Source organism: Oncorhynchus keta, chromosome 6, assembly GCF_023373465.1.
Source record: "Oncorhynchus keta strain PuntledgeMale-10-30-2019 chromosome 6, Oket_V2, whole genome shotgun sequence".
NCBI lineage: Eukaryota > Metazoa > Chordata > Actinopteri > Salmoniformes > Salmonidae > Oncorhynchus > Oncorhynchus keta.
The window spans coordinates 20,265,069-20,289,653 of NC_068426.1; the positions used below are offsets into that span (position 1 = coordinate 20,265,069).

General features: G+C 44.0%; 2 protein-coding genes and 1 long non-coding RNA gene across 3 annotated transcripts in view; 2 read left to right on the forward strand and 1 right to left on the reverse strand.

The window, feature by feature from the left end:
* Nucleotides 1-22,280, forward strand: slc2a11l (solute carrier family 2 member 11, like). The gene is made up of 12 exons (XM_035772874.1): nucleotides 1-57; nucleotides 245-343; nucleotides 1,330-1,490; nucleotides 1,666-1,790; nucleotides 1,933-2,062; nucleotides 2,168-2,316; nucleotides 2,522-2,709; nucleotides 5,697-5,807; nucleotides 18,362-18,463; nucleotides 18,707-18,782; nucleotides 18,873-19,000; nucleotides 21,844-22,280. The coding sequence occupies exons 1-12, from the start codon at nucleotides 34-36 to the stop codon at nucleotides 22,060-22,062; spliced, it is 1,512 nt and encodes a 503-aa protein (XP_035628767.1). The 5' UTR covers nucleotides 1-33; the 3' UTR covers nucleotides 22,063-22,280.
* The window catches only part of LOC127930750 (uncharacterized), an 8,189-nt gene continuing 2,801 nt past the window's right edge, over nucleotides 19,198-24,585 (reverse strand). Inside the window, exon 2 of the long non-coding RNA XR_008139291.1 lies at nucleotides 19,198-21,408. This is a non-coding gene — a long non-coding RNA (uncharacterized LOC127930750). The remainder of the gene's footprint in view (nucleotides 21,409-24,585) is intronic.
* Nucleotides 24,213-24,585, forward strand: part of LOC118385212 (cytosolic purine 5'-nucleotidase-like) — a 12,215-nt gene continuing 11,842 nt past the window's right edge. Inside the window, exon 1 of the mRNA XM_035772163.2 lies at nucleotides 24,213-24,570. Within this exon, the coding sequence (XP_035628056.1) occupies nucleotides 24,467-24,570 (104 nt within the window). The 5' untranslated portion in view covers nucleotides 24,213-24,466. The remainder of the gene's footprint in view (nucleotides 24,571-24,585) is intronic.

Below are 24,585 nucleotides of genomic sequence, written 5' to 3' on the forward strand. Positions count from 1 at the left end.
CCCTCATTCCTTGCATTGAACCAGGGTCTAGCTATGGCACATGCCTTGATGCTTCTGGTAAGTGGCAATATTTGTGATTTTTCATGTATATATATATTTTTTTTGATTGGCCATTTGTGACTAATGGTAACTATGCAATGCCCAACTATATCACTGCTTGTTTGGCAATTGTAATTGCCAGTGCTGTTTTTGTTTTTATGGTGTATCGTTGCAGGCTTACTTATATTTCCTCTTCTCTGTCCAGTTAGAAAGTCCTGTTCTTATTGCTGCCATTTTCATTAGTGGCATTGGTGGGACATTCCAGTTCGGCTTTCATATATCTGTCCTAACTTCACCTTCTCCTGTGAGTACTGTAGATCCACTACAAAAGTATTTTTAAATGACAAAAGAAGACCACCATACATGTTGCTTTGTAAACCAATCTCAGTTGTTACTATGCTCGTACTTCCTGGTTTGGGGGCTTATCTAAATTTCAGAAGGGGAAGCTCCAGATAGCCCAGAATAAGCTGATCAGGGTAGTATTGAAGGTGAATCAACATACTCACATAGGCAGGAGCTGCTTTCAGGAACTAAACTGGCTGCCTGTTGAGGCTAGCGTGTCCCAGATTAGATTAGTTTGGTTTACAGGAGTATTTATGGTCCTGCGCCCAAATATCTTAGTGATTACCTTCCTCGTGTTAGTTATGCACACAATCACAGCACCAGATCAGGTGTTGCTGATGTGTGCTTATACACTTTCAGGAGTAATGCTGGCAAAGGTACTTTCTTGTATAATGGAGCCTCAGAATGGAATGAGTTGCCTCTGCCCATAAAAACAACATCCTTTCTGGGCAGCTTTAAAAACAAAGTAAAAATATGTTTGTCTTCTGTGCCCATATGAGTAACCCCTATGATGTAACTGGAATGATGAGAGAGATGTTCTTCTCTGTTTTGTTTTATTATTTCACTGCCATACTGTGTTCCATCCTGTTTAGCCATCTTGTCTCAAGAGGACCACAATGGAAATAAGTCCCAGACTATTGTGTGTTATCCTTGATGATTTTATTCATGTGCATGGATGGCTTTTTCAAGTTTTATGTGTGCTTGTTTTTTTTAAATGGTCGAATTAATAAACGGAACTAAAAAAAGTTACATTCAAGTTTCTATAACAATAACGTAATAGCTCCAAGTCACTATTTTCTCTCAAAGCAACAACTTCAGTTGGAGGCATGCACCAATGTAAACTGTAAATACTTTGTCTGGGGGAAAATGAGAAATGGTTTGAGATCCGTAATTGTTTGACTGACCCAATTCCAAAACGTCACGGCCACCATCTTGGTGTTGCTGTAGTTCATAAAGGAGCTCGTGAACACCACATGCCAGCAGCGGTATAGTATATCCCTGGAACAGTGGGAAGTGACTCTCATCTGGTCCTTCATCGTCTCCATCTTCTGCATCGGGGGTCTCCTTGGGACCCTGTGTGCCGGCCGCCTCTCATCAGCATATGGGAGGTAAGTGGTAGTAGTAGAAAGTGTCAGGTTTCATACTGGGCCAAGACTTGGGGTATGCATCCTGGCCATGCAATGATTTTGGCCTCTTGTTTGAAGGTGTGTTGGTGTGGCTACTATTTGTTGTAGTAGAACAGGAATTATATTGATTATTATTTTTCCCCACCACACTTAACAGAAAGAGATGCCTGTTGTTGAACAACCTGTTTGCCATTGGTGGTGCTGGGATGATGCTGTTAAGTAAAACTGCCATGTCCTTTGAGATGATCATGGTTGGACGTTTCCTCTATGGCATTAATGCAGGTAAGCTGATGAATGGATTCCATTCATAAGAATGGTCCATCCAATACAAGGTCATCTTTATACCTGTCTTAATATCTCACTAGAGGATTGATGCTGCCAAACTGTCTGTGATAAGGTTGATCCTTTCTTGTGTGTGCTGCAGGTGCTAGCCTCAGTGTCCACACCATGTACCTAGTGGAATGTGCCCCCAAGAGGCTGCAAGGGATAGTGGGTGTGTCTGTTTCCACCTTTCTGTCCATGGGGAAGTTCTCAGGTCAGCTTCTGGGGATCAGGTGAGCTATCTGGTCCTAGTGTGTCAGACAGGGATGCTTATATCAGTTTAACCTGTGGTGAACAAACAATGTGTTATTATTTGATAGTGTACTCTGTCCTTGCAGTGAGTTATTGGGGACAGAGGACAGGTGGCCTTGGTTGTTGGGCTTCAGTGGTGCGACCGCCCTGCTCCAGCTCATCACCCTGCCCTTCCTCCCAGAGTCACCCAAATACCTGCTGCTGGACCGGGGCGACCGCCAGGGCTGTGAGAAGGGTAAGCACCTGGGTTTAGCCCTGAGGAATATTGACAGGTAATGGGTTGCCTCAGGAACGCTACCTCACTAAAAATGTACTTGATGCAATTAGTGTTTTCATAATCATCCTCATCATCGTCATAATATCTGACTCAGTAGTCTATCTTATTGGGCTTTAATATCCTTTTCCACTTGTGTATCTTACTGGGCCTTTCCCCCTTGTAGCCATCCGCAGGCTATGGGGCAACAGAGACCACAGTGCGGAGGTGGAGGAGATGCTGGTGGAGCACGCCTCCATGAAGGGAGTCCGCAGCCACACTGTGTTGGACCTGATCCTGGACCAGGATGTACGCTGGCAGTTCCTCACCATCCTCGTCGCCTTCACCACCCTGCAGTTCAGTGGAATCAACGCTGTGAGTTTCATGAAGTTGGTCCACGAGGACATTGTGTTTGGATGTGTTTGAGCAAGAGTTGTAGTTAGGATATATAGTGGAGCAAAAAAGTATTTAGGCAGCCACCAATTGTGCAAGTTCTCACACTTAAAGATGAGACGCCTGTAATTTTCATCATAGGTACACTTCAACTATGAGAGACAAAATGAGAAAAAAATCCAGAAAATCACATTGTAGGATTTTTTATGAATTTATTTGCAAATTATGGTGGAAAATAAGTATTTTGTCACCTACAAACAAGCAAGATTTCTGGCTCTCACAGACCTGTAACTTCTTCTTTAAGAGGCTCCTCTGTCCTCCACTTGTTACCTGTATTAATGGCACCTGTTTGAACTTGTTATCAGCATAAAATACACCTGTCCACAACCTCAAACAGTCATACTCCAAACTCTACTATGGCCAAGACCAAAGAGCTGTCAAAGGACACCAGAAACAAAATTGTAGACCTGCACCAGGCTGGGAAGACTGAATCTGCAACAGGTAAGCAGCTTGGTTTGAAGAAATCAACTGTGGGAGCAATTATTAGGAAATGGAAGACATACAAGACCACTGATAATCTCCCTCGATCTGGGGCTTCACGCAAGATCTCACCCCGTGGGGTCAAAATGATCACAAGAACGGTGAGCAAAAATCCCAGAACCACACGGGGGGACCTAGTGAATGACCTGCAGAGAGCTGGGACCAAAGTAACAAAGCCTACCATCAGTAACACACTATGCCGCCAGGGACTCAAATCCTGCAGTGCCAGACGTGTCCCCCTGCTTAAGCCAGTACATGTCCAGGCCCGTCTGAAGTTTGCTAGAGAGCATTTGAATGATCCAGAAGAAGATTGGGAGAATGTCATATGGTCAGATGAAACCAAAATATAACTTTTTGGTAAAAACTCAACTCGTTGTGTTTCGAGGACAAAGAATGCTGAGTTGCATCCAAAGAACACCATACCTACTGTAAAGCATGGTTGTGGAAACATCATGCTTTGGGGCTGTTTTTTCTGCAAAGGGACCAGGACGACTGATCCGTGTAAAGGAAAGAATGAATGGGGCCATGTATCATGAGATTTTGAGTGAAAACTTCCTTCCATTAGCAAGGGCATTGAAGATGAAACGTGGCTGGGTCTTTCAGCATGACAATGATCCCAAACACACTGCCCGGGCAACAAAGGAGTGGCTTCGTAAGAAGCATTTCAAGGTTCTGGAGTGGCCGAGGCAGTCTCCAGATCTCAACCCCATAGAAAATCTTTGGAGGGAGTTGAAAGTCCGTGTTGCCCAGCAACAGCCCTAAAACATCACTGCTCTAGAGGAGATCTGCATGGAGGAATGGGCCAAAATACCAGCAACAGTGTGTGAAAACCTTGTGAAGACTTACAGAAAATCTTGACCTCTCTCATTGCCAACAAAGGGTATATAACAAAGTATTGAGAAACTTTTGTTATGGACCAAATACTTATTTTACACCATCATTTGCAAATACATTCATTAAAAATCCTACAATGTGGTTTTCTGGATTTTCTTTCTCATTTTGTCTGTCATAGTTGAAGTGTACCTGTGATGAAAATTACAGGCCTCATCTTTTTAAGAGGGAGAACTTGCACAATTGGTGGCTGACTAAATGCTTTCTTGCCCCAATGTACAAATATACTATAGCATGTCACTGTCTGATCAAAACCTACCTGAAGTCCATTCAATTATACTGAACAAAAATATAAATGCAACATGTAAAGTGTTGATCTCATGTTTCATGAGCTGAAATAAAAGGGAGCACATTTGTTGACATCCCTGTTAGTAAGAATTAATATATTTGCCAAGATAATTCATCCACCTGACAGGTGTGGCATATCAAGAAGCTGATTAAACAGCATGATCATTACACAGGTGTACCTTGTGCTGGCGACAATAAAAGGCCACTCTAAAATGTACAGTTTTGTCACACAAAACAATGCCACAAATGTCTCAAGTTTTGAGGGAGTGTAAAATTGACATGCTGACTGTAGGAATGTCTACCAAAGCTGTTGCCAGAGAATTGAGTGTTAATTTCTCTACCATAAGTCACCTCCAACGTAATTTTAGAGAATTTGGCAGTACGTCCAACCGGCCTCAAAACCACAGACCACATGAAACAATGCCAACCCAGGACCTCCAAAACCGGATTCTGCACCTGCGGGATCGTCTGTGACCAGCCACCTGGAAATCTGATGAAACTGTGGGTTTGCACAAACTGTCAGAAACCATCTCAGGGTAGCTCATCTGTGTGCTTGTCATCCTCACCAGGGTTCTATGGTGGCGGTGGGGTTAAGGTATGGACAGGTAAAAGCTACGGACAATGATCACAATTGCATTTTATCGATGGCAATTTGAATGCACAGTGATACCGTGACAAGATCCTGAGGCTCACTGTCGTGCCATTCATCGGCCGTCATCACTTTGTGTTTCAGCATGATAATGCACAGCCCCATGTCGCAAGGATCTATACACAATTCCTGGAAGCTGAAAATGACCCAGTTCTTCCATGGTCTCATATTCAACAGACATGTCACCCATTGAGAATGTTTGGGATGCTCTGGATTGATGTGTATGACAACATGTTCCAGTTCCCACCAATATCCAGCAGCTTCACACAGCCATTAAAGTGGAGTGGGACAACATTCCACAGTCCAAAATCAACAGCCTGATCATCTATGCCAAGGAGATGTCATGCTGCATGGGGCAAATGGTGTTCAAACCAGATACTAACTGGTTTTCTGATCCATGCCCCTACCTGCATATATGTATTCCCAGTCATGTGAAATCCACAGATTAGAGCCTAATTTATTTATTTAAATTGACTGATTTCCATATATGAACTGCAACTCAGTAAAATCTTTGACATTATTTAATGTGGCATTTTTATATTTGTGTTCAGAGTATCAAGCCTGATTAAGTGATAAACCTTGTCATTCTGCTCCTCTGCAGGTGTACCTTTACTCATTTGACGTGTTCCGTACTGCAGGGATCCCCACACACCAGTTACGCCATGTTGCCTTGGGAACCGGTCTGTGTGAGGTTTCTACCTCCATGGTCTGTGTGAGTCGTGTTTTACCATATCCCTCATCACTAACTCTTATTAACCCTATATGAGCCTTTATGAACTGTGACGGTTCATATGGGAGGGAGGACTACTCGCTGAAAACGTCTACATCGGTCCACTAATACAGGACTAGTAAAAGCCCAGTGGACTTCTTTTGTGAAACATTTAAACTAAATTATATTTCTGTACAAAACAGTTAATCTGATGTAATACTTGCAGAATAGAAATACTTCAAAAGTTTTAACACACTTACTCATTCCAGTTTTTTTTTTTTTTTTTAACTATTTTCTACATTGTATAATAATAGTGAAGACATCACAACTATGAAATAACACATGGAATGACATTTCTGCCATCCATTGTGACATTGAGGGAGGATAACCAACCTTCCCATTAAAGGACATGTATTTCTTAGCCACTATAAATGCTAGGTTACACAGTTTCTTCTGACAAGTCTCCAGTATCAATATTTCCAAACAAACAAAAACATGGAGAAAGGAGGATCTGTAGAAATGCTGAGATAAAATAACATACTCTTTGGCAGAATTCAGTCAGCCTTCACAAGAGCATAACATATTGAAATATGTCCCCTTTAGTGTTTTACACCTCCAGCAGAGGAATGACATTTCTGAGTGCATGATATTCAGTTTCACAGGCATATAGTACTTTCTATGAATGGTCTTATACTGCAGTAATTTATGTCTGAGATTATATGAACATGACTGGGCATTCTAACATATCTGTATCCATTCATCACTAGTGTCTTCCCAGGTCTTCCTCACATTTTTGTTTGACATGTTTTGTGTCATTGGGAAAGCCTCTATCAACCCTTGATATAGTTTGGAAATCAACTTTAGAGGTTTGTCAGACTGCCTTAAAATAGTTTTCAATCTGTGAATCTTCTGGCTTGTCCAGTGTTTGCTGTACAGAGAGAATAAAGTGTTGCATTTGTAAAAGTTCACCTCAGCGTCGTCTGGTCTTCCCTGGTTGCCTGACCCTGCTGAGACCCCTGTCACCATCTGATCCTTCTCAGATGAGGCATGACAAAGAATTGCATTGGCGTACATTTATACATTACATTACATTATACACTATTATCCAAGAATAGAATCAATGGTTCAATAATTGAAATGACCATAATTCCCAGATCCCAGACTGTATCCTAACCATCAACGCAAAATGTAACTTTGAATCCATTCATTGATTGTTATAATATACTGTAAAATTCACCTGAGCTCCATAGACTGGTCTTCCCTGGCTGTGTGACCCTGCTGGGATTTGATTTATTAGGGTCCCCATTAGCCGACGCCAATAGCGACACCAAGTCTTACTGGGGTCTGACACTTAATGAAAAAGACATTACAGACTAAATACTTTACAATTGACATACACACTACATGTTAATATTTTTAAATGTGTGTGTGCATCTATCAGTTACACATACATGTCAGTACATACACAATCTGGACCCTCTATTTCTGAAACTATCCTCCGCCATTGTCGCAACCCCTATTACCAGCCTGTTCAACCTCTCTTTCATATCGTCTGAGATCCCCAAGGATAGGAAAGCTGCCGCAGTCATCCCCCTCTTCAAAGGGAGAGACACCCTGGACTCAAACTGTTACAGACCTATATCCATCCTGCCCTGCCTATCTAAGGTCTTCGAAAGCCAAGTCAACAAACAGGTCACTGACCATCTCGAATCCCACCGTACCTTCTCCACTGTGCAATCTGGTTTCCGAGCCGGTCACGGGTGCACCTCAGCCACGCTCAAGGTACTAAACGATATCATAACCGCCATTGATAAAAGACAGTACTGTGCAGCCGTCTTCATCGACCTTGCCAAGGCTTTCGACTCTGTCAATCACCATATTCTTATCGGCTGACTCAGTAGCCTCAGTTTTTCTGATGACTGCCTTGCCTGGTTCACCAACTACTTTGCAGACAGAGTTCAGTGTGTCAAATCGGAGGGCATGTTGTCCGGTCCTCTGGCAGTCTCTATGGGAGTGCCACAGGGTTCAATTCTCGGGCAGACTCTTTTCTCTGTATATATCAATGATGTTGCTCTTGCTGCGGGCGATACCCTGATCCACCTCTACGCAGACGACACCATTCTGTATACTTCCGGCCTGTCCTTGGACACTGTGCTATCTAACCTCCAAACGAGCTTCAATGCCATACAACACTCCTTCCGTGGCCTCCAACTGCTCTTAAACGCTAGTAAAACCAAATGCAAGCTTTTCAACCGTTCACTGCCTGCACCCGCACGCCCGACTAGCATCACCATCCTGGATGGTTCCAACCTAGAATATGTGGACATCTATAAGTATCTAGGTGTCTGGCTAGACTGTAAACTCTCCTTCCAGACTCATATCAAACATCTCCAATCTAAAATCAAATCTAGAATCGGCTTTCTATTCCGCAACAAAGCCTCCTTCACTCACGCCGCCAAACTTACCCTAGTAAAACTGACTATCCTACCGATCCTCGACTTCGGCGATGTCATCTACAAAATAGCTTCCAGTACTCGACTCAGCAAACTGGATGCAGATTCACAGTGCCTTCCATTTTGTTACTAAAGCACCTTATACCACCTACCACTGCGACCTGTATACTCTAGTCGGCTGGCCCTCGCTACATATTCATCGCCAGACCCACTGGCTCCAGGTCATCTACAAGTCCATGCTAGGTAAAGCTCCACCTTATCTCAGTTCACTGGTCACGATGGCAACACCCACCCGTAGCATGCGTTCCAGCAGGTGTATCTCACTGATCATCCCTAAAGCCAACACCTCATTTGGCCGCCTTTCATTCCAGTTCTCTTGTGCCTGTGACTGGAACGAATTACAAAAAGCGCTGAAGTTGGAGACTTTTATCTCCCTCACCAACTTCAAACATCTGCTATCTGAGCAGCGAACCGATCGCTGCAGCTGTACATAGTCTATCGGTAAATGGCCCACCCAATTTACCTACCTCATCCCCATACTGTTTATATTTATTTACTTTTCTGCTCTTTTGCACACCAATATCTCTACCTGTACATTACCATCTGATCATTTATCACTCCAGTGTTAATCTGCAAAATTGTAATTATTCGCCTACCTCCTCATGCCTTTTGCACACACTGTATATAGACTCTGAGTTGAGTTTGAGATTATTTTTTATTTTTACAGGGACAGTGCACATTAATCAACGTTTCAGTAAAAGTGCCGGTTTTAGCCAGCCGGCTAATTTTCAACCGCAGTCCCTGGGCAGGTTATTAAAAGCAATTACAATATAGACAATAGCAACATAGGACAAGCAAGACATAGCATACATACAGAGCAATATAGGACAAGCAAGACGTAGCATACAGACAGAGCAACATAGAAGAAAAAGCAGCAAGACAAAACTCATAAAAGCAACAAAGTGTTTCCACACCTCACAAGCTACAGACAACAGACAACATGGAAAGCGGCAACACACAGCTAGGGACCATGTTCACAATCTCTCTTTTTTTCTACTGTGTTATGGACTTGTCAATTGTTTACTCCATGTGTAACTCTGTGTTGTCTGTTCACACTGCTATGCTTTATCTTGGCCAGGTCTCAGTTGCAAATGAGAACTTGTTCTCAACTAGCCTACCTGGTTAAATAAAGGTGAAATAAAAAAATAAAAAGTAGGTCACATGTGGGAGAGGCGTTTTGCTGTGAGGTTATTTTATTTGTTTTTTGAAAACGGGTTTGCTGTTCACTTGCTCTATATAAGATGGGAGTTCCATGCATTCATGGCTCTCTATATACTGTATGTTTCCTTGAATTTGTTCTGGACCTGGGGACTGTGAAAAGACCCCTGGTTGCATGTCTGGTGGGGTAAGTGTGTGTGTAAGTTGACTATGCAAACAATTTTCAACACATTAATGGATCTTATAAAACAAGAAGTGACACAGTCTTTCCTCAACTTGTAGCCAAGAGAGACTGGCATGCATAGTATTAATATTAGCCCTCTGATTACAATGAAGAGCAATACATGCGGCTCTGTTCTGGGTCAGCTGCAGCTTAACTATGTCTTTCTTTACAGCACTTGACCATATGACTGGACAATAATCAAGATAAGATAAAACTAAAGCTTGCAGGACTTTCTTTGTGGAGTGTGGTGTTAAAAAAGCAGAGTATCTCTTTATTACGGACATAACTTTCTCCATCTTTACAACCATTGAATCTAAGGTAACACCAGGTAATTTAGTCTTCTGAACTTGTTCAACAGCCACACCATTCATTATCAGATTCAGCTGAGGTCTAGAACTTGATTTGTACCAAATACAATGCTCTTAGTTTTCGAGATGTTCAGGAACAGTTTATTACTGGCCAACCATTCCAAAATAGACTGCAACTCTTTAAGGGTTTCAGTGACTTCAATAGCTGTGGTAGCTGATGTGTATATGGTTGAATCATCAGCATACACGGACACACATGCTTTGTTTAATGCCAGTTGCAGGTCATTGGTACAAATTTGAAAATAGAGGGCCTAGAGAGCTGCCTTGTGGTTCACCACACGTTGCAAGTTTGACGTTAGAGAAGCTTCCATAAAAAGAAAAAACTGAGTTCTATTAGATATCTCTGAATCCATGATATGGCAGAGGTTGAAAGGCCATAACACAATATTTCTCAACAGGTTATGATCAATACTATCAAAGGCTGCACTGAAATCTAACAGTACAGCTCCCACAATATTATAATAAATGAATTTCAAGCAATCATTAGTCATTTGTGTCAATGCAGGGCATGTTGAGTGCCCTTCTCTATAAGCATGCTGAAAGTCGGTTATTATTTTTTTTTACAGAGAAATAGCATTGTATTTGGTCAAACACAATTCTTTCCAACAGTTTGCTAAGAGCTGATAGGTCTGGTGTTAGAACCAGTAAAGGCCGCTTTACCACTCTTGGGTTTTGGAATAGCTTCGGCTTCCCTCCAGGCCTGAGGCCAAAGACTTTCCTCTAGGCTCAGATTAAAGATATGACAGATAGGAGTGGCTATAATCGGAGTCAGCATCCTCAGTAGCTTTCCATCTAAGTTGTCAATGCTAGGTTTGTCATTATTGATCGATAACAATAATTTTCCCACCTCTCCCACACTAACTTTTCAAAACTCACAATGCTATTCTTTCATTATTCATTTTTTATGCATGAATACAATGGCTCACTGTTGTTGGCATTTTCTGCCTAAGTTTTTCCACTTTGCCAATTAAGTAATCATTCAAATAATAGGCAACATCAAATGGTTTTGTGATGAATAAGCCATCTGATTCGATGAAAGATGGCGTTGAATTTGTCTTTCTGTCCATAATTTCATTTATAGTACTCAAGTTTTTTTTCAATCATTCTTTATATAATTTATCTTGGCTTCATAATACAGCTTCTTTTTGTTGAGTTTAGTCACAATTTCTCAGTTTGTAGTAAGTCAGCCAGTCAGATGTGCAGCCAGACTTACTAGTTGGTCCTTTTGCTCCATCTCTTTCAACCATGGTTTTTCAATTCCTCAGCAAACTATGTCGCCTTAACAATAACTGGAAGAAGCAATTTCATAAATTCATCACGTGCAGTGTCTGGATTCTCCTTACATCAGACCAACAAATATTTTGACGTCTACATAAGTCACAGAAAAATCTTTTATATGATCTCGTATACACTATTTTAGGCTCAGCTTTTGGAACTTTGGCTTTCCTGGATATAGCCACTATATTGTGATCACTGTATCCATTGGGTACGGATACAGCTTTAGAACAAAGTTCTACAGTATTAGTAAAAATGGGATCAGTGCATGTGGACTATCTTGTTCCTTTAGTGTTTGTAAACACATTTACATTACATTTACATTTAAGTCATTTAGCAGACGCTCTTGTCCAGAGCGACTTACAAATTGGTGCATTCACCTTATGACATCCAGTGGAACAGCCACTTTACAATAGTGCATCTAAATCTTTTAAGGGGGGGGGGGGATTACTTTATCCTATCCTAGGTATTCCTTAAAGAGGTGGGGTTTCAGGTGTCTCCGGAAGGTGGTGATTGACTCCGCTGTCCTGGCGTCGTGAGGGAGTGTGTTCCACCATTGGGGAGCCAGAGCAGCGAACAGTTTTGACTGGGCTGAGCGGGAACTGTACTTCCTCAGTGGTAGGGAGGCGAGCAGGCCAGAGGTGGATGAACGCAGTGCCCTTGTTTGGGTGTAGGGCCTGATCAGAGCCTGGAGGTACTGAGGTGCCGTTCCCCTCACAGCTCCGTAGGCAAGCACCATGGTCTTGTAGCGGATGCGAGCTTCAACTGGAAGCCAGTGGAGAGAGCGGAGGAGCGGGGGTGACGTGAGAGAACTTGGGAAGGTTGAACACCAGACGGGCTGCGGCGTTCTGGATGAGTTGTAGGGGTTTAATGGCACAGGCAGGAGCCCAGCCAACAGCGAGTTGCAGTAATCCAGACGGGAGATGACAAGTGCCTGGATTAGGACCTGCGCCGCTTCCTGTGTGAGGCAGGGTCGTACTCTGCGGATGTTGTAGAGCATGAACCTACAGGAACGGGCCACCGCCTTGATGTTAGTTGAGAACGACAGGGTGTTGTCCAGGATCACGCCAAGGTTCTTAGCGCTCTGGGAGGAGGACACAATGGAGTTGTCAACCGTGATGGCGAGATCATGGAACGGGCAGTCCTTCCCCGGGAGGAAGAGCAGCTCCGTCTTGCCGAGGTTCAGCTTGAGGTGGTGATCCGTCATCCACACTGATATGTCTGCCAGACATGCAGAGATGCGATTCGCCATCTGGTCATCAGAAGAAACACCCTGGTAGGTTGATTTAATAACCTGAACCAGATTACAGGCACTGGTTACAGTGAGAAGTTTCCTCTTGACCGGACAGCTTGATGAAAACCAGTCAATATTGAGATCCTCAAGGAAGTGGATCTCTCCGTTTACATCACATACACTAGCAAGCATTTCACACATATTATTTAGATACTGACTGTTAGCACTTGGTGGCCTATAGTAACACGCCAAAATAAAAAGTTTTAGATGTGCCAGGTGAACCTGCAAACACAACACTTCAATAACGCTTGAGTGTGGACAATGAGCCTGTCATAGCGGATGTAAGCAATGTTCTCACGTGCTCTGGCAGCTTTCATGGCTGGGATCAGTTCTTTCCTCTTCTGGCGCACAGCTTCAAGATAGTCCTCGTTGAGGAAGATGTATGTTCCTCTCAAGTTCTTGGTTCTTTCCAGAACAGCTACCTTGTCCTTGAACCTCAGGAACTTGACAACTATTGGTCTGTCACCTGGGCGGGTGGTGGGTTTTCCAGTCCTGTGGGCACACTCCACCTCCTGTGGTCCATTTTCAGTTTCGCCAAGATCATTTCCCTCCACTTTGTTCTCAGACTCCGCCCAGGTCTCATGGATATTACGCAATTCTGTCAGCAACCATGTTGTCCTGCCTTGATTGTCCCTTAAAATAATCTAATTTCTCCATCATTGTTATCATGGATTCCCAAACAGAACTGATGTCCTCTCTCAATGACTTAGATTGCTGTCATCTTGCCATTCTCCTGTTTCAACTCATCAAGCTGACCCTGGAAGAACTGCAAACTGTTCTTTAGGTCCTGGATCTCTCTGGTCAGGCCATCCATTTCTTTTATTAGTTGACTCCACCAGTATTTGCACACAACACTTGAAGCAATTTTCTTGTTGTTGTAACAACTGTTTAACTACTTTTTTTAGTTTAAAATATCCTTCACCTGTGATAGAGACAACACTGTCCTCAATGTTACTCCTGCCGGGTTTGGTCTTCGTCATGGTAGCAACGTAGTGTTACACCTTGTTAATCTTAGTATTTTGTGTTTTCGTTAATTATTTGGTCAGGCCAGGGTGTGACATGGGTTTATTTTGTTGTATTTCATATTGGGGTTTTGTAGTTATTGGGATTGCGGCTGAGTAGGGGTGTTGTATAGGCTTGGCTGACTGAGGCGGTTATCAATCGGAGTCAGGTGATTCTCATTGTCTCTGATTGGGAACCGTATTTAGGTAGCCTGGGTTTCACTTTGTATTTCGTGGGTGATTGTTCCTGTCTCTGTGTAATTTCACCAGATAGGCTGTAATTAGGTTTTCACGTTCCGTTTGTTGTTTTGCTTTTGTATTAAGTTATTTCATGTATCGCTCTTCATTTATTAAAGACATGAGTAACCACCACGCTGCATTTCGGTCCGACTCTCTTTCTACAAACGAAGAACGCTGTTACAGAATCACCCACCACACACGGACCGAGTGGCGTGGTAACAGGCAGCAGGAGCTGCGAAGGGAGGACGTTATGGACAGCAGAAGCTTGGAGTATACGACGTGGGAAGAAATAGACAGGTGGGCGGTCGACCCAGAGAGAGTGCCGGAGCCCGCCTGGGATTCGCTGGAGCAGTGCGAAGAGGGCTATAGGAGAATGGAGTCGAAGAGAAAGACACGGCGGCGCAGAAAGAAACCCGAAAGTAACCCCCAAAAATGTATTGGGGGAGGGCTCAGGGAGAGATTAGCAGAGTCAGGAGTCAGACCTGAGCCAACTCTCCCTGTTAATCATGAGGAGCAGCGATCAAAGGACTTCTGGACTTGGGAGGAGATATTAGACGGAAAAGGACCCTGGGAGCAGCCTGGAGAATATCGCCGTCCCAAGGAAGAACTGGAGGCGGCAAAAGCGGAGAGGCGCTGTTATGAGGAGGCAGCACGGCGACGCGGATGGAAGCCCGAAAAGCAGCCCCCCAAAAAAATTGGGGGGGAGGGGCTTACAGGGAGTATGGCTATGCCAGGTAGGAGACCTGCGCAAACTCCCTGTGCTCACCGGGGGGCTAGAGAGACCGGGCAGGCACCGTGTTATGCTATGGAGCGCACAGTGTTTCCAGTGCGGGTGCATAGCCCGGTGCGGTATATTTCAGCTCCGCGTATCGGCCGGGCCAGATTGAGCGTCCAGCCAAATGCCATGAAGCCGGCTCTACGCATCTGGTCCCCAGTGCGTCGCCTTGGGCCGGCTTACATGGCACCAGTCTTGCGCTCGTTGTCTCCGGTTCGCCTACATAGCCCAGTGCCGGCTATTCCACCTCACCGCACTGGCAGGGCGACCGTGAGTATTCAACCAGGTAAGGTTGGGCAGGCTCGGTGCTCAAGAGCTCCAGTGTGCCTGCACATTCCGGTCTATCCAGAGCCACCTCCACACACCAGTCCTCCGGTAGCAGCTCCCCGCACCAGGCTTCCTGTGCGTGTTCTCGATCCAGTATCACCAGTGCCAGCACCACGCATCAGGCCATACAGTGCGCCTCGCCTCTCCTGTGCTGTCGGAGTCTCCTGTCTGTTCAGCGCTATCAGAGCCTTTCTCCTCTACAGCGCTGCTGTAGTCTCCCGCCTGTTCAGCGCTATCAGAGCCTTCCTCCTCTACAGCGCTGCCGGAGCCTCCTGCCTGTTCGAAGCAGCCAGAGCAGTCAGTCTGTATGAAGAAGCCAGAGCAGTCAGGCTGTATGAAGCAGCCAGAGCAGTCAGTCTGTATGAAGCAGCCAGAGCTGTCAGTCTGCAAGGAGCTGCCAGTCTGCAAGGTGCTGTCAGCCTGCATGGAGCTGTCAGTCTGTATGAAGCAGCCAGAGCTGTCAGTCTGTATGAAGCAGCCAGAGCTGTCAGTCTGTATGAAGCAGCCAGAGATGTCAGTCTGTATGAAGCAGCCAGAGCTGTCAGTCTGCATGAAGCAGCCAGAGCTGTCAGTCTGCAAGGAGCTGCCAGTCTGCAAGGTGCTGTCAGCCTGCATGGAGCAGTCAGAGCTGTCAGTCTGTATGAAGCAGCCAGAGCTGTCAGTCTGCATAAAGCAGCCAGAGCTGTCAGTCTGTATGAAGCAGTCAGAGCTGTCAGTCTGTATGAAGCAGCCAGAGCTGTCAGTCTGCAAGGAGCTGCCAGTCTGCAAGGTGCTGTCAGCCTGCATGGAGCAGTCAGAGCTGTCAGTCTGTATGAAGCAGCCAGACCTGTCAGTCTGTATGAAGCAGCCAGAGCTGTCAGCCTGCATGGAGCAGTCAGAGCTGTCAGTCTGTATGAAGCAGCCAGAGCTGTCAGTCTGTATGAAGCAGCCAGAGCTGTCAGTCTGTATGAAGCAGCCAGAGCTGTCAGTCTGCATGAAGCAGCCAGAGATGTCAGTCTGCAAGGAGCTGCCAGTCTGCAAGGTGCTGTCAGCCTGCATGGAGCAGTCAGAGCTGTCAGTCTGTATGAAGCAGCCAGAGCTGTCAGTCTGCATAAAGCAGCCAGAGCTGTCAGTCTGTATGAAGCAGTCAGAGCTGTAAGCCTGCATGGAGCAGTCAGAGCTGTAAGCCTGCATGGAGCAGTCAGAGCTGTCAGCCTGTATGAAGCAGCCAGAACTGTCAGTCTGCAAAGAGCTGTCAGCTTGCATGAAGCAGCCAGAGCTGTCAGTCTGCAAAGAGCTGCCAGTCTGCAAGGAGCTGCCAGTCTGCAAGGAGCTGCCAGTCTGCATGGAGAAGCCAGAGCTGTCAGTCTGCATAGAGCAGCTAGATCCGCCAGTCAACCAGATTCTTCCAGATCTGCCAGTCAACCAGATTCTTCCAGATCTGCCAGTCAACCAGATTCTTCCAGATCTGCCAGTCAACCAGTCTCTTCCAGATCTGCCAGTCAACCAGAATCTTCCAGATCCGCCAGCCAGCCAGGATCTACCGGAGGCTACTACCTGCCTGTGCTTTCTCTCAGTGCTGGGCTTTCTCTCAGTGCTGGGCTTTCTCTCAGTGCTGGGCTTTCTCTCAGTGCTGGGCTTTCTCTCAGTTCCGGGCTGCCCCTCAGTTCCGGGCTGCCCCTCAGTTCCGGGCTGCCCCTCAGTTCCGGGCTGCCCCTCAGTCCCAAGATTCCCCTCAGTCACGAGCTGCTCCTCAGTTCAGTGGGGTGCTGGGTGAGGACTATTAGGCCACGGTCGGCGGCGAGGGTCAAGTTAATTTACAAGTCAAGTTAATTTACTTCTGTTGAAACAGGACAAAACAAAGGCTACTGAATTAGAGGGAGATGCCACTGGAATTGATAAGTTATGGAGATTGTACTCCTATTAGAGAAACGACGAGAGAGACAGTTCCTCAGGTTCCTTAATGTGATTGGAGATGAACAATGTTTGCAATTCTGTGCCATGTCACTCAGCTTTGATTATCCAATTAACTGTCCATTTATCCATTTAAGATGTGGTAGTTTTGGTATTCACGCACAGTGATGAATAAATTGGTCAGAAAGGAAATAATGTCCAAAACTGAGATGTTCACAGCAGAAGGTGGTGATACTTGGTAATGAACTAAACACTCTGCCAGCTTGTGATAGCTGTGACGTTATCACTAAGTTCTTAATTATACAACTACATTTAACTGCCAAAGCTGAGATGCTGAAGAATTTTTAAAAATTCTGAAAAAATATTTTTTTGAATTTTTTTTTTTTGTGTTCTGATTTTTTAGTGGGAGCTGCAGCCTCAGTACCCCTACTTCCCACGGCTATGCATGCATCATCTTTTGTTTGACCTTTTTAAGAGGGGTTTGTCAACAAGACTTGCATGTTCTCAAGCCTGTAACTACAGTTGAAGTCGGAAGTACACCTTAGCCAAATACATTTAAACTCAGTTTTTCAGAATTACTGACATTTAATTATAGTATAAATTCCCTGTCTTAGGTCAGTTAGGATCACCATTTTATTTTAAGAATGTGAAATGTCAGAATAATAGTGGGGTGATTTTATTTCAGCTTTTGTTTCTTTCATCACATTCCCAGTGGGTCAGAAGTTGACATATACTAATTGAGTGTCTGGTAGCATTGCCTTTAAATCGTTTAACTTGGGTCAAATGTTTCGGGTAGCCAACCATAAGCTTCCCACAATAAATTGGGTGAATTTTGGCCCATACCTCCGGACAGAGCTGGTGTAACTGAGTCAGGTTTATAGGCCTCCTTGCTCGCACACGCTTTTGTCCTTAAGCCATTTTGCCACAACTTTGTAAGTATGCTTGGGATCATTGTCCATTTGGAAGACCCATTTGCGACCAAGCTTTAACTTCCTGACTGATGTCTTGAGATGTTGCTTCAATATATCCACGTAATTTTCCTCCTTATGATGCCATCTATTTTGTGAAGGGCACCAGTCCCTCTTGCAGCAAAATCCCCCTACAAAATGATGTGGCCACCCCGATGCTTCACGGTAGGGATGGTGTACTTCGGCTTGCAAGCCTCCACCTTCTGACCCACTGGAATTGTGATACAGTGAATTATAAGTGAAATAATTTGTCTGTAAACAATTGTTGGAAAATGACTTGTGTCATGCACAAAGTTGATGTCTTAACTGACTTGACAAAACTATAGTTTATTAACAATAAATTTGTGGAGTGGTTGAAAAACATTTTTCAGGACTTCAACCTAAGTGTATGTAAACTTCCGACTTCAACTGTATTTACTAAGAGTGCCCCACCCCTGTGGTGTTGTATTTATGTCCAGTTGACAGTGAAATTCCTAATGTCACTATTTGACTCTGATCGTTAACCCCCCTTTGGTATGACAGGTGATGGTGATTGAGAGCACAGGAAAGAGGCTAATGCTCTATAGGGGTTACCTATGCATGGCAGTTACCTTGGGTCTCCTGACCCTTACACTCTACCTGCAGGTAAGTCAAACATTATAAGCAACACTACTGTCATCAACTACATAGTTTGTGAGTTCCATCTTTACCACAAATAGAACAATACTCATTACTAATGAATGAATGGAATTATCTGAGGCATGTCATCCAGCTCTAAAGTTCACAGAATGTCCCTATATATTATCACTGGGTTACATTAATATTTTACCGTGGGTGGAATCAACAATGGCTCATTAATAAGTTGCACCTTTGTTGTTTGTTGTTCAGATCCAAGTTTCCTGGATGCCTTACTGCAGTATGCTTCTCATCTTCATCTTCATCTTCTTCTTCTCCAGTGGACCAGGTGGGTCCTATACCCTGACGTATGACTAAGCCATGCCAAAACAATGGATCAACTTACTTATCTGGTATTTTCATTGTTTATTGCTCCTAGCTGGAGTGACAGTGTCTCTACCTGGTGATATCTTCAACCAGTCGTTCAAATCAGCTGCCTACACCATCGGCTGCACCCTCAACTGGCTGGGCCTCTTCCTCCTGGGGTTGCTCTTCCCAGTCATAGTGGTGAGCACATCAGATTCTCACACCTTGTCTTTGTATGTACACTACCGTTCAAAAGTTTGGGGTCACTTAGAAATGTCCTTGTTTTTGAAAGAAAAGCTATTTTTTGTCCATTAAAATAACATCAAATCGATCAGAAATACAGTGTAGACATTGTTAATGTTGTAAATGACTATTGTAGCTGGAAACGGCTTTATTTATTTTAATGGAATATCTACATAGGCGTACAGAGGCCCATTATCAGCAACCGTCACTCCTGTGTTCCAATGGCACGTTGTGTTAGCTAATCCAAGTTTATCATTTTAAAAGGCTAATTGATCATTAGAAAACCCTTTTTCAATTATGTTAGCACAGCTGAAAACTGTTGTGCTAATTAAAGAAGCAGTAAAACTGTCCTTCTTACACTAGTTGAGAATCTGGAGCACCAGCATTTGTGGGTTCGATTACAGGCTCAAAACTTTCTTCTGTAATTCGTCACTCTTCTTGTTCTGAGAAATGAAGGCTATTCCATGTGAGAAATTGCCAAGAAACTGAAGATCTTGTACAACGCTGTGTGCTACTCCCTGCACTGAACAGCACAAACTGTCTTTAACTAGAATAGAAAGAGGAGTGGGAGGCCCCGGTGCACAACTGAGCAAGAAAACAAGCACATTAGAGTGTCTAGTTTGAAAAACAGAAGCCTCACAAGTCCTCAACTGGTAGCTTCATTAAATAGTACCCGCAAAACACCAGTCTCAACGTCAACAGTGAAGAGGCGACTCCGGGATGCTGGCCTTCTAGGCAGAGTTGCAATGAAAATGCTATATCTCAGACTGGTCAATAAAAATAAAATATTAAGATGGGAAAAGGCACACAGATGCTGCACAGAGGAAGATTGGAAAAATGTGTAATGGACAGATTAATCTAAGTTTGAGGTGTTCAGATCACAAAGAAGAACATTTGTGAGAAGCAGAAAAAATTAAAAGATGCTGAAGAGTGCTTGATGCCATCTGTCAAGCATGGTGGAGGCAATGTGATGGTCTGGGGTAAAGTGGGAGATTTGTACAGGGTAAAAGGTATCTTGAAGAAGGAAGGCTATCACTCCCTTTTGCAACGCCATGCCATACCCTGTGGACGGTGCTTAATTGGAGCCAATTTCCTCCTACAACAGGACAATGACCCAAGGCACAGCTCCAAACTATGCAATAACTATTTAGGGAAGAAGCAGTCAGCTGGTATTCTGTCTATAACGGAGTGGCCAGCACAGTCACTGGATCTCAACCCTACTGAGCTGTTGTGGGAGCAGCTTGACCGCATGGTACGTAAGAAGTGCCCATCAAGCCAATCCAACTTGTGGGAGGTGCTTCAGGAAGCATGTGGTGAAATCCCCTCAGATTACCTCAACAAATTGACAACTAGAATGCCTAAGGTCTGCAAGGCTGCAAATGGAGGATTCTTTGACAAAAGCAAAGGTTGAAGGACACAATTATTATTTCAATTAAAAATCACTATAACTTTGTCAATGTCTTGACTATATTTCCTATTCATTTTGCAACTCATTTCATGTATGTTTTCATGGAAAACAAGGACATTTCAAAGTGACCCCAAACTTTTGAACGGTAGTGTTTATTTTTATTCCAGTCCTTTACTTAGATTTGTGTATTAGGTAGTTGTGGAATTGTTAGTGCAATATCTCAATCAATCAATCAAATTTTATTTATATAGCCCTTCGTACATCAGCTGATATCTCAAAGTGCTGTACAGAAACCCAGCCTAAAACCCCAAACAGCAAGCAATGCAGGTGTAGAAGCACGGTGGCTAGGAAAAACTCCCTAGAAAGGCCAAAACCTAGGAAGAAACCTAGAAAGGAACCAGGCTATGTGGGGTGGCCAGTCCTCTTCTGGCTGTGCCGGGTGGAGATTATAACAGAACATGGCCAAGATGTTCAAATGTTCATAAATGACCAGCATGGTCGAATAATAACAAGGCAGAACAGTTGAAACTGGAGCAGCAGCACAGTCAGGTGGACTGGGGACAGCAAGGAGTCATCATGTCAGGTCGTCCTGGGGCACGGTCCTTGGGCTCAGGTCCTCCGAGAGAGAGAGAAAGAAAAAGAGAATTAGAGAGAGCATATGTGGGGTGGCCAGTCCTCTTCTGGCTGTGCCGGGTGGAGATTATAACAGAACATGGCCAAGATGTTCATAAATGACCAGCATGGTCAAATAATAGTAAGGCAGAACAGTTGAAACTGGAGCAGCAGCATGGCCAGGTGGACTGGGGACAGCAAGGAGTCATCATGTCAGGTAGTCCTGGGGCATGGTCCTAGGGCTCAGGTCAGTTGAAACTGGAGCAGCAGCATGGCCAGGTGGACTGGGGACAGCGAGGAGCCATCATGTCAGGTAGTCCTGGGGCATGGTCCTAGGGCTCAGGTCCTCCAAGAGAGAGAAAGAAAGAAGGAGAGAATTAGAGAATGCACACTTAGATTCACACAGGACACCGAATAGGACAGGAGAAGTACTCCAGATATAACAAACTGACCCTAGCCCCCCGACACAAACTACTGCAGCATAAATACTGGAGGCTGAGACAGGAGGGTTCAGGAGACACTGTGGCCCCAATATCTAACATGTAATCTGTCGGAACTAGAAGCACAAGCATTTCGCAACACTCGCAATAACATCTGCTAACCATGTGTATGTGACCAATAAAATGTTATTTGATTTTATACACAAACTGCCAAAAGGTGTAACAGTTGTACCTTACGTATTGTGTCACTAGTACCTTACATAGGTAAAGGTACTCTTATTTTATGTGTAACCATGGCAGCTGATGTCACACATACACTCACAGTACATTCTTATACACAGGAGAATATGGACTACTTTTGTTTCTTGATTTTCTTCGTCTTCTGTTTCCTGTCTGGGATGTTTGTGTGGTACAACGTGCCTGAGACCAAGAACCGCACTGTCATGGAGATCACGGCAGAGTTTCAGAGGATGCATCCCAACAGTGGATCCTCGGGGGAGGGAAGGTCGAGACCTCCTGAACCCAGACATATCAAGACATGCACAACCACCAAATTCTGAACATTTTCCATAATGACTTGTGTGTCTGACTTGCACATTGTTTTGTAGTTCCTGTGAAAACGTTTTCTTTGTGAAAACTCCTCTGTTAAGATTTGCCCCACACACCCAGTCTGTTGTCATCTTGATTACAAATCAATAATTTTGACCTTTATGATAAGTATTGTGTGATAAAATGTTACCTCTCTGGGCCCCCTATTAAAATAGTTTTAGTATTGTGAGCAGGCCAACGTCTGTCATTATCAGGCTCTGGCCCCAGCCATACAGACCCTAATCAGGGAGGGAGAGGTTTTACCTCTGACACATAAAGTCAGCATTCTGTGTGCAATTAACTGATGAATGAGGTAAGGTACATAATTTTAGCATGATTCAATCAGCTCGCCTTGAGTTTCTTATTGGTGAGTCAGCAGGGCTGTCATGCATAGCTTATCTGTCTGATTTATTACGCTCACTTTGAGTATTTTTTTCATTACTGTGGTGTGTAGGATTATTTCGAATGGAAACGTATGTCTACTGTCTATATTCACAAGAAAAACAATACCAGTCAAAAGTTTGGACACATCTACTTATTCAAGGGTTTTTCTTTATTTTTACTATTTTCTACATTGTAGAATAACAGTGAATACCTTAAAACTATGCAATACTACATGGAATTAAGTAGTAACCAAAAATATATTTGAGATTCTTTAAAGTAGCCACCCTTTGCCTTGATGACAGCTTTGCACACTGTTGGCATTCTCTCAACCAGCTTCAAGAGGCAGTCTCCTGGATTGGATTTCAATAACAGGTGTGCCTTGTCCTTTTTAATTCATTTGAGCCGATCAGTTGTGTTGTGACAAGGTAGGGGTGATATACAGAAGATAGCCCTATTTGGTAAAAGACCAAATCCATATTATGGCAAGAAAAGCTCAAATAAGCAAAGAGAAATGGCAGTCCATTATTTTAAGACATGAAGGTCAGTCAATCCGGTCAGTCAAGTTTCTTCAAGTGCATTCACAAAAACCATCACACGCTATGATGAAACTGGCTCTCATGAGGACCGCCACAGGAAAGGAAGACCCAGAGTTACCTCTGCTGCAGAGGATAAGTTCATTAGACTTAGCTGCACTTCAGATTGCAGCCCAAATTAATGTTTCACAGAATTCAAGTAACAGACACATTTCAACATCAACTGTTCAGAGGAGACTGCGTGAATCAGACCGCCATGGTCGAATTGCTGCAAAGAAACCACTAATAAAGGACACCAATAAGAAGAGACTTGCTTGGGCCAAGAAACACGAGCAATGGACATTAGACCGGTGGAAATCTGTCCTTTTGGTCTGATGGGTCCAAATTTGAGATTTTTGGTTCCAACCGCTGTGTCTTTGTGAGAACAGATGATCTCCGCATGTGTGGTTCCCACCGTGAAGCATGGAGGAGGAGGTGTGTTGGTGTTGGGTTCGTTTGCTGGTGACACTGTCAGGGATTTATATAGGATTCAAGTCACACTTAACCAGCATGGTTTCCACAGCATTCTGCAATGATACGCTATCGCATCTGGTTTGCACTTAGCCTCTCTGTCATTTGTTTTTCAACAGCACAATGACCCAACACACCTCCATGCTGTGTAAGAGCTATATGACCAAGAAGGAGTGTGATGGAGTGCTGCATCAGATGACCTGGCCTCCACGATCACCCGACTTCAACCCAATTGAGATGGTTTGGGATGAGTTGGACTGCAGAGTGGAGGAAAAGCAGCAATCAAGTGCTCAGCAATCAAGACTGTTGGAAAAGCATTCCAAGTTAAGCTGGTTGAGAGAATGCCAAGCGTGTGCAAACACATTTTTTGGTTACTACATGATTCCATATATGTTATTTCATGGTTTGTCTACACTAATATTCTACAATGTCGAAAATAGTACAAATAAAGAGAAAACCCTTGAATGAGTATGTGGACACACTTCTGACTTATACGCTATATATCCTAATGCAAACGTAATTGCTTTAAAAGTATGAAGTCATGTATTTGTGTGTTGTTTTTGAAAATCTTTCAGCTTTGTTCAGATCTCAGAAAACTTGGTATTTGCAATCTCGAGCCCAAACGCGCGTCGCCCTCTGCGTGTGTGGGGTTCTGATAACATTTTCTCTGTATTTTAAGCCAACTTTCAGTCAGCCGTACGTGTGATCAATTCATGGGCAAGATGCGTAGGTCCCAGAGGATCCACACCCACTTAACTACCGAGTCACGACGTTTATGAAGGGGAGTGGTTGTTGTTTACTGACGTGTAGGGAAACTCTTCATGAACACATCTGCATATTCTACAACTTTAAATGCCTCTACAGTTTGTAGGCTAATAGTGAGATGACAGCTAATGCTGAGGGGGATAGTGGCATCTGATATGGGTAGCCGCTAGAGAGTGAAACGGCGATGACTATGGAGGTTCCGACTCGGATTGTGAGAAATCAACCTACTTCAGACCCGAGCGTTTCGCTTGATGTACCCATGCTGAAGAACAGGGACTATCAGCATAAGTGAGTTATTTAATG

Bases quoted from the DNA above. Each gene is read 5' to 3' on its own strand.
- slc2a11l (XM_035772874.1), top strand. From the start codon at position 34: ATGGCACATGCCTTGATGCTTCTG. The intron at 1,791-1,932 runs GTAAGCTGATGA...TGTGTGCTGCAG, and splicing joins CCTCTATGGCATTAATGCAG to GTGCTAGCCTCAGTGTCCAC. The intron at 2,063-2,167 runs GTGAGCTATCTG...CTGTCCTTGCAG, and splicing joins GGTCAGCTTCTGGGGATCAG to TGAGTTATTGGGGACAGAGG.